This window comes from Bombina bombina, chromosome 6 (assembly GCF_027579735.1).
Source record: "Bombina bombina isolate aBomBom1 chromosome 6, aBomBom1.pri, whole genome shotgun sequence".
Lineage (NCBI taxonomy): Eukaryota > Metazoa > Chordata > Amphibia > Anura > Bombinatoridae > Bombina > Bombina bombina.
In genome coordinates, this window is record NC_069504.1 from 521012314 (window position 1) to 521026552 (window position 14239).

The 14239-nt window shown below is 37.2% G+C and overlaps 1 protein-coding gene across 2 annotated transcripts in view; it reads right to left on the reverse strand.

Annotated features, from left to right (window-relative positions):
- Window positions 1-376: 376 nt before the first annotated feature.
- The window catches only part of TM6SF1 (transmembrane 6 superfamily member 1), a 189901-nt gene continuing 176038 nt past the window's right edge, over window positions 377-14239 (reverse strand). For both annotated transcript variants that reach the window (XM_053717423.1, XM_053717422.1), the window contains exon 10: window positions 377-8301. In XM_053717423.1, the coding sequence (XP_053573398.1) occupies window positions 8110-8301 (192 nt within the window). In that variant the 3' untranslated portion in view covers window positions 377-8109. The remainder of the gene's footprint in view (window positions 8302-14239) is intronic.

Here is a 14239-nt window from a genome sequence, read left to right on the forward strand (position 1 = left end):
ATCAGACTCTAAATGTAGCTTTAGTGAGCACGCTTGTGAAAACAAGCCCTCTCATGAATCACATTTCTTTTGGGCACAAAGTGGGCACTGAGTTTATTCATAACTATTTCAAAGTCAAATTCTTCCCCTTCTTGGAAAGTAAAAGCATTGAACACTGGCTCCACATCTTTCCCCATAGAGTATAAAAGAGAATGAACTTGTACTTCACCACTCTCCTTGTCCAGCTTGGAAGCAATCCTGAAGTGTTGAAACGGCTGACGCCATGTGGACCAAGCTTCAGTGGACCAAGCTTTGTCGTCGATCAGGAAACAGAAGCGCAGGCAAGAACTTCTGACACCATGTCATGAGATGCAGGACACATGCAGGACACAGCAAGGATGGTACAACTCTATTTTATTGTAGAGCATGGGAACATACATCTGGTAGCATTGATCTCACTAACTAAGACACAGACAAACTGACCTAAGCCCCTCCCTCAATCTGGTGACATCAATTCCCACTCTAATCACACCTCTTTCTTTGTTCGTTCTCTTTTCCGGGAAGGGTAGAGGTCAAAGGGCCTCTTCGACTTCCTTATCTTTTTGTCCGAGGAGTCCCAACCGTTTAGCATAGAAACAGCGGGACATAAGCCTCCTCTGAAGATTACTGCTCATTCTATGAGAGCAGTGGTTCCCTCTTGGGTCTTCAAAAATGAGGCCTCTGTGGATCAGATTTGTAAGGCAGCTATCTGGTTCTCCTTACATACTTTTTCCAAAATGTTACAAGTTTGATGTTTTTTGCTTCTGCTGAAGCAGCCTTCGGGAGAAAGGATTTGCAGGCTGTGGTGCCCTCAGATTAGGGTCCGCCTCTCTTTTTTCCCTCCCGTTAGCATTCCGTGTACTCTAGAGCTTGGGTATATGTTTCCCACAAGTAAGGAATGAAGCTGTGGACTCTTCCCATATTAAGATGGAAAACATAAATTATGCTTACCTGATTATTTAATTTCCATCTGTATGGGAAGAGTCCACAGCTCCCGCACGTGTTCTCCGATGGGCGGCCCTAAATTTGAAAATTTTTCTTCTGGCACCTTTTTCACCCCGATATTTCTCCTAATGTTCCTTGTTCCCTTGGCAGAATGACTGGGGTTATGAGGAAGTGGGGGAGGTATTTAAGCCTTTGGCTGGGGTGTCTTTGCCTCCTCCTGGTGGCCAGGTTAAGTTTTTCTCACAAGTAAGGAATGCAGCTGTGGACTCTTCCCATACAGATGGAAATTAAATTATCAGGTATGCATAATTTATGTTTTTAATTTGTTTTTCACAACAGGAGACTGCTAGTTCATGTGGGCCATATAGATAGCATTGTGTTTACACCAGGGGAGTTATTTAAGAGTCAGCTCAACACAGCACTAATTGGCTAAAATGCAATTCAATAGATAATAGTCATGTGATCAGGGGGTTGTCAGAAGATGCTTAGATACAAGGTAATCACAGAGGTAAAAAGTTTATTAATATAACCATGTTGGCTGTGCAAAACTGGGGAATGGGTAATAAAGGGATTATCTATCTTTTAAAACAAAAATTCTATTGTTGACTGTCCCTTTAACTTATCAAATTGTGAAGCACCTCAGACATACCTGAGTGTCAAAGATCTGATGAGAAAGCTAACGCTAAAAAGGTTTTTTCTTAAATCTCCTTTGGGGAATTTTCCCCACAATCCACCAATACAAAGTAATGATACCTATATACATACTCAATTATGTCCAAAAACTACATTTTACCCCTTAACGAGCAAGGGCACATCCATAGATGCTTTTGAAAAAGACGTATGCAACGACATCAAAAAGCTAAGAAGAAAGAGCAACTGTAAATACAACCTTACAAACAAACAATTGGACACCATCAGGAGTTTGGAATCCAACCAGGATATAATAATCAATCCAGCTGACAAAGGTGGAAGGCTAGTAGTCCTGAACAAAGAAGACTACACAAGAGAATCACTAAGGATCCTACCAGACAACACTACCTATGAGGTCCTGGAAGGTGATCCAACTACCACATATAAAAAGGATTTGGACAGACTACTATTGGAAGCTAAAGAAGAAGGGATTCTAAATTCCAAAGAATTCCAATATCTCAATATCAATTTTCCAAAAATACCCGTTTACTATCAGCTACCGAAAATCCACAAAGATTTAAAAAACCCACCCGGAAAACCAATAATTTCAGGTATTGGATCCTTGACGAGCAATCTGTCAGCCTATATAGATAAACATCTGCAACCTTTTGTGAAAACTCTACCATCTTCCCTTAGAGATTCCACTGAAGTATTAAACACTTTGAACAAAATAACATGGAAAAAGGAATATATTTGGGCAACGTGTGATGTAACATCCCTATACACTTGCATCCCCCATGACGAGGGGCTTAAAGCAGTTGAATATTTCTTAGATAAAGATCACAGTATGCCCACACTACAGAAAGAGTTTATCCTTAATGGAATTAATTACATACTAACCCATAACTACTTCCACTACAATGGCAGGTTTTATAATAAAAAATGTGGTACAGCGATGGGGAACAAGTTCACACCAAGCTATGCTAGCTTATACATGGGAAGGTGGGAATCCATATTTTGGGATTCCTGCCCAGCGAGTGCGGACTTGGTCCTCTATCGCAGACACATTGATGACATCTTGATGGTATGGAAAGGGAGTCTAGAAGATCTTAACCACACTTTAGATGTGATGAATAATAACATGGTAAATTTGAAATTCACTTACCATTACTCACACCATCAGATTAATTTTTTGGATCTAAAAATAGATTCCCATGAAGGAGTAATTAACACCTCCACATTTTTCAAACCAGTGGACTGTAGTAATTACATCCATCAAAAAAGCTGCCATCATAAGAATTGGATTAGTAATTTTCCAAAAGGAAAACTCATGAGGGTTAAGAAAAATTGTTTCCAACCAGGTGAATGGCATCTTCAATCCAAAATACTTGTGGATCGGTTTAAAGAAAGAGGCTACAGCACAGATGTGGTTAATAATGCCATTGAAGAAGTCGATAAGATTGATGGAAGTACTTTACTCAACAATAAAGCTAAAGATACGTCTGGTACTCAACCATATATAGATGTTCCATTCATCACAGAGTATAGTCAAGACAAACATAAGATTGAACGAATTATAAAGAGGCACTGGAACATCCTTAAAGAAGACAATATCATAGGAGAAAAGCTGAGCAATAAACCGCATTTCATAAACAAAAAAACAAAAAATCTTGAAACTATTTTGGCCCCTACTGTACACTCAAAGGTTTTTTCCCATGCCATAAGTGCAAGGCATGCAAACATGGCCGAAAGAAGGACTTCTTTGAATAATTTATTACCAAAGAAAAGTTTAAAGTTAACCAAATGATTCGTTGTAAAGACAAAGGAGTAATATATCTATTGGAATGTCCCTGTGGGCTCCAATATGTATGTCAGACAAGCAGATTTCTCAAAGACCGTATCAGGGAACACCTCCTAAAAATAGAAGGAATGCAGATGATGTACCTCTATATAAACATTTTAAAGAGGTACATAAAGGAGATACCAAAACCCTAAAATTTATGGGGCTACAAAAACTACAGAAAGATTGGAGAGGAGGTAACTTTGAAAAAAAGCTCCTCCACACTAAATATAAATTGATTTTTGAACTTGACAGTATCCATCCAAAAGGCTTGAATGCGGAGTTTGAAATTGCACATCTATTGTAGTTCCCCCTAGAACCATAAAGTCTTATGTCAATATGTTTGAGCCTCTACCTGTCTTTGCTCTAGGGTATTTTTGTATGTCCCTCAGCCATTTCGAAGTTTACAGGTGTAATCTACATAAACAGATCAGAAAAATACACTCAAATATGATATTTGAAATCTACACCCCCAGTAGTACCACTGTATTCCATCTACGCATATACTACATCTATATCATATAAAATATAAGTGTACTAATGTTATTTTAGCCACACTATCTTCACATAGTAATACTGATGGCCTAAGATGTTTTTTTAACTTCCATCTTTGGATGTTTCTGATGTTTCTGTACTTTCATAAAATTTCCTGTATCTTTATAGAATTCTCTGTATTTTATACGGAATAGATTCATCCATCCTAATGTTATTTTTCAATATTTCTATATATATTTTAATAAATAACCTTTTTTATTTATTAATGTGTCTCACCGACTCGGGCTGTTTCTATATTGCTTTTATATTGTGCTTTTATATTGTGATTCTATATTGTGTTTTTATAATGTAATTTTTATATATCCTACTGTCTATTTTAAATATAACACACCTTTAATGTATTTAATTGGTTGCTTCTACCATATGTTTCTAACACAAAATGTGTTCACTATGTATACGTTGTGTTTGCAATATTCCTATGTGGGATTTCTATATAATTCTTTATATAATTATTTTTATATGACATAAACCTTTATACTTGTGTTTTATCTCGTGCAGGAATAATTGCTCTTACCTCCTAAATGTATCTAACAAAACTCATTTGCCAGATGCAGGTTACGTCTCTTTCATAGTGGCAACATGACTAATTGCTTTTGACCAATGATACCATCACTATTAATCATAACGATAAGTCCATCTCCTTATTCATATGTATTGATTACTGAATAAGCGCCAGTTGAAACCCCTCCCCCCCAATTCATGTACGAAAGTCATTGTCCTCCGCAACCACTTGCCATACTCCGTAAGAAACTATTCATTATATATTTTCATAAACGGAGCAAAACTCCTAATACTAACTGTGCTTATGTCATTCATTTTCTTGCTACTGATATCGATAATGTTTGTCTTTTTCTCCCTTTACTCATATATAAATAACATCTCTTTAGCTTTTCTGAATTATTAAAGCGGAAAAGCATATGGGCACTCATTTGAAACATTTTTTTGTTTCTGATGCTAGCACGATCACATTAAGCTGACTACGCAAATACCCAATTTCAAAATGACAGAATGAACTTCAACTACACACCTACATATAGGTAACCATATATAAGACGTTACGTCACTACAACACGCCCCTTACCTGTGATAGGTCACACAAGCATTTAAATATTTTCCATTCAACTAAAGCTGGTATAGTCTTGATAAAGGCCTCGCTGTAGGCTGAAACGCGTAGACATCCATTGCTAATTGACATACCAGCCAGAGTAACTGTTTAATACGGTGAGCACATTTCTAACCTCAGAACTTGTTTTTTGATCTCTTTTGTGCAGTATTTTTTTTTTCCCTTTCTTTACAGGTTCCAACTACCACCTATCTTTTCTCGGATCCTCACACCTAGAAATATGCTGGATTTTACCTTTATTTATTTTTCCTACCGGACTTTATTATTATTTTTTCTACCAGCCTCCTTTATTTTTTCTACCAGCCTAGGGACTTTATGCTACTCTTTTTTTTTTTTTTTTTGTATTTGAATACCTATCAATAGGACTTTTATTACATATTTTAGTTTTTTACATTGTATTTTTTGAGGATTCGCATACTAATCATAACTCTTTAAGATTGGCCAATCATTGCTTATCTAAAGGTATTTCAGTCGTTTCCGTATCAGTCAAATTGTGCAAATTGTATTTACATTTTGTAATAATAAGGCACATCTATTAAAAATCTGTTTCATTGTACTTGTACCCTGAAAAACTAAGCGCTATTAGATCGGTTTTAAATCAATATAATTCACTAAAAACATTTTCTTTTAGCTTATTAAATATATATTTTTTCTTGATTTGCAAGTTTGTTTTCCGCTTTTTGTGTAGGTTACACCCACACCTTGGTATTAAAGTTCTGTGTAGGTTACACCCACACGTTGGTATTAAAGTTCTGTGTAGGTTACACCCACACCTTGGTATTAAAGTCTAGTCACTTTTTATATTTGTTTTATTTCACTTTATTATTTAGATGTCAAATTCCACTGTACCTTAAGTTATTCCCTTCTATGCTTTTACTGTATTCTTTTAACACAACCTAAGCAGTGTATCACATAGGGAATATTATTAATGTATACACATATCCAATAAGGATATCCACTTACTTTCTTTTATATATATGTATCACAGTCACATTTTTTGCAACACTGACTTATAAGTTATATCATAAGCTCTTCTAATCTACAAACTATAGTCACACACACTGCAATATCTGTTGCAAACACTGTCCCACAAGTTATATATTATTTCACGTGTACCACCTACATTCTAATCATAATTGTTCTTTGGCAGTTTCATCCCTCACTCAAGTAATAATGTTTCTGCACTGCCGATCCTTGCAAACTGCATAGAGAGTATATTTCTTGTCCAGCAATTGTTTTAGACCCTGATAAATTTCATTTATTTGCTTTCAACAACAGGCAAACTTTTTTGCTTTGCTATATGGAAAGGTAAAAGCCACTGATCTTACCACACATCACTGGTGAAATTTTACCCCCCCCCCCCCAATATTGACATTTTTTTTTTCTTTAATCACGTCCATTTTATGTTTTTATAACAATATTGTAAGAATAAAGGGAAAGTCTATTTAAAGGGACAGTCTACACCAGAATTTTTATTATTTAAAAAGATAGATAATCCCTTTATTACCCATTCACCAGTTTTGCATAACCAACACAGTTATATTAATTTATGTTTTACCTCTGTGATTACCTTGTATCTAAGCCTCTGCAGACTGCCCTCTATCTCAGTGCTTTTGACAGACATGCAGTTTAGCCAAACAGTGCAGACTCCTAAATAACTTCACGGGAGTGAGCACAATGTTATCTATATGACACACATGAACTAGTACTGTCTAACTGTGAAAAACTTTCAAAATGCTCTGAGCTAAGAGGCGGTTTTCAACGGTTTAGAAATCAGTTTGAGCCTTCCTAGGTTTAGCTTTTAAAAAATACCACCAAGGGAACAAAGCAAATTTGATGATAAAAGTAAATTGGAAAGTTGTTTAAAATTGCATGCCCTATCTGAATCATGAAAGTTTAGTTTGACTAGACTGTCCCTTATGTTATTGTTTAAAAAGATAGATAATCCCTTTATTACCCATTTCCCAGTTTTGCATAACCAACACAGTTATATTAATATACTTTTTACCTTTATGTATCTAAGCCTCTGCAGACTGCCCCCTTATCTCATTTTTTTCTGCTTTTTACAATCTTGCATTTTAGCCAACCAGTGCTGGTTCTTTTGAAACCATTTCTCCCCATGGGAGTGAGTACAATGTTATCTATTTAGCACACACGAACTAGCACTATCTAGCTGTTGTGCAAGATTGTAAAAACAAAACATTGAGATAGGGAGTGGTCAGCAGGCAGTCTTAGAGGTTATAAAGTATATTAATATAAGAATGTTGGTTATGCAAAGCTAGGGAATGGGTAGTAACAGTGTTATCTATCTTTTTAAACAAGAAAATAATCAAGATGACTGTCCCTTTAACTAGACAAATATTAATTTTATGTTAGTTTCGTGCTTAAGGGCTGTTATCAAAAGAAGCATTTTAGGATTGTGATCACTGTAAAAACCCACTGATAAAACTTTTTGATGTTCAGATATTGTTATATACTGAAGACAAGCACAATATTTTCTTTAACCCCTACATTAAATGTAGTCCTTACCCCCGGTGCAATATGTTCCTGTTCAGTGCTGGACAAGACACAAGAACTGAAATATTACAAGTAGCACAACACTTAGGTCTTGTCCTATTTACACTGTATTTTATCAGTTATATAATAAAATAAATCAACAGTAACTAAATAAACTTTGCATTTAACGACAAGAAAACAGTTGCAGATGTTCAAGTATTAACACCACCTTAAAATTGACATAAAGAATCAAAAGGTATCAGATGCTTATAATACATTAGTCCTTAAGATTACAAAAATACTATAGCATAAAAAGATTTGGAATTCTTTAAATTCAAAACTTTGTACAATTATAAAACAACTGAAAATATGTAGCATGTCTAACATTTAATTTGTGACACATCTACCAATTCATTTCTTCACACAACAGGTAACAGGTGACCTTAAATATTGTTCCCTGCTTACTGTGTCCAATGCCCACCAGATGCACAACAAGAGAGATTCAGTCTGTTTTAGTTTCTGATCGCGCCTTCATAAAGAACTCAGGATTATTTACACATCTATGGGCCAAAAGCTGGTGAACGATTCCATAGAGCAAATTAACAAATAAAAACACCAGTTTTGCCTTGTCTGGAACTCTGTAGATATACGGCGTCCGAGCGTGAAGGGAGGCGCCAATGTGTGAAAACTGAGCCTGCAGAAGGAAGAAAAAAAAAACATTATTTCAATGTTATCAGCAATAAAAACATACATTTAAAGTGACACAGTCCCAGGGTTTTATGCCCTTCAAAATATCTTTGTATATGAAAAAATGAGCGCTGCAAAAGAGAAGAGAATAAATAATTAGCGCACGCCTCCCCATGATATTTTTGTTTTAGTACTGATTAGCACCAGCCAAATTAGTAAAGCTTATATAGTTCATCTTACATGGATGCAAATGGATTCAGGGTAATAACAACTCTGAGAGTTTTTTTAAAGGTACATTAAAGTCAAAATCAAACTCATTATTCAGATACAGTATATAATTTTTAGACACTTTAAATTCACTTCTATCATCAAATTGACGTTCTCAATGTAGCCTTTGCTAAAAAGCATTCCTATGTAGGCTCAGGAGCGGCAATACTACTGGGAGCTAGCTGCTGATTTATGACTACACACATATGTCTCTTGTTATTGGCTCACCAGATGGGTTTAGCTAGTGCTCTGGAGCGGAATTTTACTAGGCTTTGAATCCTTTTGCAAGTGTTAAACACTTTCTTACAAGCAATAGGGCAATCATAAATGTTTGCATTTTTTGTCCCTTCCTTTAAGTTGGCCAAACTTTTAACCCAGTAGCCAAAGGTTTCAATTTCAGCGACGCCTAGAACAAGGCAAGGTTAGTATCTAAAGCATTTGTTTGTAAGAAATAATATTAAAAAAATAATGGTAGGCCTTAAAATCTGTTAATAAATTATTTGAAAGTGCTTTATTTGATCAATACCAGAAAACAAAAATAGAATAAATCTCCGTATAATTCCTGTTCCACTGTCTCAGCATGCATAACTGCAGAGGTCTGAGATGAAACCGGGCAAACGGAATGATGTCCATGACCGAAACCATCAGACCAATAACCTCCATAAACTGGGCCACCGACGGCCGAGGGGATGACTGAAGAGCCAGACATGAATTGAACATGTTTTACTTCCTTGCTATTGTCAAAAAGATCTTCATTTCCAGAGAATCTATAATGGTTCCCAAGAATACCACTCTTGTAGCCGGAATCAAGGAACTTTTTCCTAAATTCACAATCCAACCATGGGAGTGCAGAAAACACAACAACAACTCCGTGTGGGAGTTTGCTAGTTGAAAAGATGGGGCCTGAACTAGAATGTCGTCCAGACAAGGAGCTACCGCAACCCCCTGCAATCTGCCAGCAACGCACCCAGAACCTTTGAAAACACCCTGGGAGCTGTTGCAATACCAAAAGGAAGAGCCACAAACTGAAAATGCTTGTGTAGGAAAGCAAATCTCAAAAACTTGTGATAATCCTTGTGAATGGGAATATGCAGATATGCATCCTTTAGATCTACTGTAGTCATGAATTGACCTTCTTGAACCAGAGGAAGAATTGACCAAAAAGTCTCCATCTTGAAAGACGGAACTCTGAGGAACTTGTTTACACACTTGAGATCCAGGATGGGTCTGAAAGTTCCCTCCTTTTTTGGAACAATAAACAGATTGGAATAGAAACCTAGTCCCTGCTCCTGAACTGGAACAGGAACTATCACTCCCATGTCGGAAAGATACTGAACACAACTTAAGAATGCCTCTCTTTTTATCTGGTTTACAGATAACCTTGACAGATGAAACCTGCCCCTGGGAGGAAGATTTTTGAACTCCAGTTTGTATCCCTGGGGCACAATATCTACCACCCAGGGATCTGGAACATCCTTTACCCAGGCTTTAACAAACAAAGACAGCCTGCCCCCCATGCAATCCATTCCCGGATCAGGGGCAAACCCTTCATGCTGACTTTGAGTCAGTAGCGGGCTTCTTAGATTGCTTCCCCTTGCTCCAGGACTGATTTGACTTCCAAGAGGGCTTGGACTGATCCTGCTTGGAGGAGGAGGAAGACTTACCAGAGAAGTTATGAAAGGAATGAAAATTACTCTGCCGACCCTTCTGTTTATTTCTCCTATCCTAAGGAAGAGAATGCCCCTTCCCTCCAGAGATATCAGAAATAATCTCAGCCAAACCAGGCCCAAACAAGGTCTTCCCCTTGTAAGGAATGGATAAAAGCTTAGATTTAGAGGATACATCCGCAGACCAAACTTTAACCATAAAGCCTTGCCCAAAACAGCAAAGCCGGAAATTTTTGCTCTCAACTTGATGACCTGTAAAGAAGCATCCGCAATAAAAGAATTAGCCAATTTTAAAGCCTTAATTCTATCCTGAATCTCCTCCAGAGGAGATTCCCGTTGAATAGAATCAGACAATGCATCAAGCCAATAAGCAGCCGCACTGGTAAGTGTTGCAATACATGCCGCAGGTTGTCATTGAAACCCCTGATGAACATAGATCTTTTTAAGTAAAGCTTCCAACTTCTTATCCATGGGATCCTTAAAAGAACAACTATCTTCAATAGGAATAGTGGTCCTCTTAGCTAAAGTGGAAATAGCTCCCTCTACATTAGGAACCATCTGCCAAGATTCCTTAACAGAGTCCGCAACAGGAAACTTCTTCCTAAAATAGGAGAAAAAAGGGAATTCCAGGCTTCTCCCATTCCCGTGCAATAATTTCTGAAACACGATCTGGAACAGGAAAAACTTCCGCCACAGAAGGAACCTCAAAAAATATTTTTTACGTTTACTAACCTTCTTGGGAGTAACTATGATCATCTAATCAGAGTCATCCAAAGTAGCCAAAACCTCCCTGAGTAACAAACGGAGGTGCTCCAGCTTAAATCTGAAAGAAACAACCTCAGAATCAGCCAAAGGAGTCACACTATCAGAACCTGAAATTTCACCTTCAGACGCTACTGACATATCATCTTCCTTATTCCTATGGGAAGAAAGATTAGAAATAGCCACTATAGAATCAGAACTCCTTTTACGCTTACCCTGCAACCCAGGAAAAGCAGACAAAGCCTCAGATACAGCAGAGGATATATGAGTAACCATATCCTGCAAAGAAAAACCAACCTGCGACGAAACGCAGGGCACTGCATGTGAGGAGGATTGAGATTGGGATGATTGGGGAGAAAGCTGAATTGCAGCTTGAACAGGATACTCCTGAACAACAGTCTCCCAAGCAAAAGGTGGCTCAGAGTCAAAAAGCCTATCCCTGTGATGCAATGTTCTCTCTACACATGAGGAACAAAAAGGGATAGGAGGTTCCACATTAGCATCTAGATATCGGGAACAAATAACAGCCTGCAAGTCTTCTTGGTCCATCTCAAGCACACAAATCCAAAATAAAAATAAAAAAATTCAAAATATTTTTATTAGAAATAAAAACCATTATCACTTTAAGAAAAAGTAAAAAAGTATTGACACACTGAACAATGAACCCAGGACCCCTGCAGCACACCTCCACAAAACCTTGCTGAGGTGCTTACCTGACCTCCTCAAACCGGAACAAGCAAATCAATCCGGACTCAACAACACCCGGACTGCACTGAAACAAGCAGACCGCAGCTCACAGCTCTTAAGTACTAAGAGAAGAATGCGCGAAAACTCACGCCACAGTAACTCCGTCCATCGTGGGCGTGCCTCACCACCTCCTGGCCGGAATGAAACTAAACCCTACATACAGCCGCCTGGAGAAACAGAAAGAGTGTGACGCGACACGCTCCAAAGAACCGCTGAGGAAAATAATTACTGCAGCTCCAGTAACCTCCTCAAAAAGGGAATAAAACAACCTTAGTACTGAAATACCTTAATCAGATAAAAAAGCCAAATACAAAGAGAGCTATATAGCACTCTTAACAGAGCCCTCCTCACACAGTCCCCCACAGAAAGAAAAACAAATTCTGCCTAATAAAAAACTGCACATAAGCAGAATTGATATTCCAAATTAACCCCATAAGTGCTAAAACTTTTCTGTGCTCCTCTCAGAAAAATAAAAATAGCACTTACCTCCATCACAGACTGCCCGGCAGCAAGGAAGCACACTAGGTTTGAAAGGGTTCCTTCCTAACATGGACCTGTGAATACAGAAAAAAAGAAGACTAAGTAAACTAAGTAAACTAAGTAAAAAGGGGCAGCATCAAACAACCTGGGAGGCACAGAGGGGATTATACCCCCCAAGTTCCCAAAATCTTAAAAGCCACCACTGCTCTTCTGAAGATACTGAAGTGGACTACGGCTAAACCCGAGGAAAGATCAGAACAAACCTGTTCTGCTCTAAAACTAACAAACTCTTGATTGAAAAATCAGACACCTAACTTTACCACCTCAATGCAACTACAAGCAAAGAGAATGGCTGGGGGTTGTTGGTAAGGGGCTTTACTGTGGTGCTCTTTGCCTCCTCCTGCAGGTCAGTGAAACTAACAATAGTAATTAAGATGATACGTGGACTCACCGTGTCATTAGAAAGAAAAGGCTTTTATTTTCATATTGGCAGGCAGTGACAATTGTAAGGTGGGGGAGGGAATAGAGCTGTTTGAGGGGGGTTGGGGAGGGATCAGGGGGTGGAATGTGTCAGGTGGGAGGCTGATCTCTACACTAAAGCTAAAATTTACCCTACAAGCTACCTAATTAACCCCTTCACTGCTGGGCATAATACAAGTGTGGTGCGCAGCGACATTTAGCGGCCTTCTAATTACCAAAAAGCAATAAGTCTGCTATTTCTGAACAAGGGGGATCACAGAGAAGCATTTACAATCATTTGTGCCATAATTGCACAAGCTGTTTGTAAATAATTTCAGTGAGAAACCTAAAATTGTGAAGAAGTTTTTTTTTTTTTATTTGATCGCATTTGGCGGTGAAATGGTGGCATGAAATATACCAAAATGGGCCTAGATAAAAAATATATATAGCTTTGATAGGTAAATATAAAAAAGGCTCTATTTCTGTTTAAATGGAGTGATAGCAAAAATGCTAAAAATGCTCTGGTCTTTTGGGGGAGTTTCTGTCTGAAATGCCCAGTCCTTAAGGGGTTAAAATGGAAAAGCTGATTAAATTTTTGTTTGGTTTTTGTATCTCTATTTCACACTTGCTGGTACAAATGTAATGCTGGCGCACAGGAAGCCTCTGACAGCAGGATAAAAAAACCTATGCTACATCTTTCCTGTGCTAATATTACGATGCACATGGCTATCCAAGAAAGGAAGTTTATAATAAACAATTATTAATTTTAGCTTTTGTCTGGCATTAGCAGAAGGTCAGCTTGATACTGCAGGAGTAAATGGGATCACTAGTCCTATATATATACTCATTTAAATCCCCATTTTGTAGAGACCTTCCAAGAGTGCATATTTATGCTTAGTAACTGGCCGTGTGTCTGGTTATTCTATTTACAGACATGCACCTTTCTCAGCAATTCCAAATATATTAAATATATTACAGATTATACCTCGTATTTATCCAGGGCTGGTGCTAGGATTTCATTTTGCCCCCCCCCCATATCATACCATACCATTGCTAGTATTAACAAAATGTTACTAAGCTGTACTAAAAAAAAAAAAAACCTAGATAATTTATGTATCTATATTATATATATATATATATATATATATATATATATATATATATATATATATATATATATATATATATATATATTACACACACACACATATATATATATATATATATATATACATACACACACACACATACAGGGAGTGCAGAATTATTAGGCAAGTTGTATTTTTGAGGATTAATTTTATTATTGAACAACAACCATGTTCTCAATGAACCCAAAAAACTCATTAATATCAAAGCTGAATAGTTTTGGAAGTAGTTTTTAGTTTGTTTTTAGTTATAGCTATTTTAGGGGGATATCTGTGTGTGCAGGTGACTATTACTGTGCATAATTATTAGGCAACTTAACAAAAAAACAAATATATACCCATTTCAATTATTTATTTTTACCAGTGAAACCAATATAACATCTCAACATTCACAAATATACATTTCTGACATTCAAAA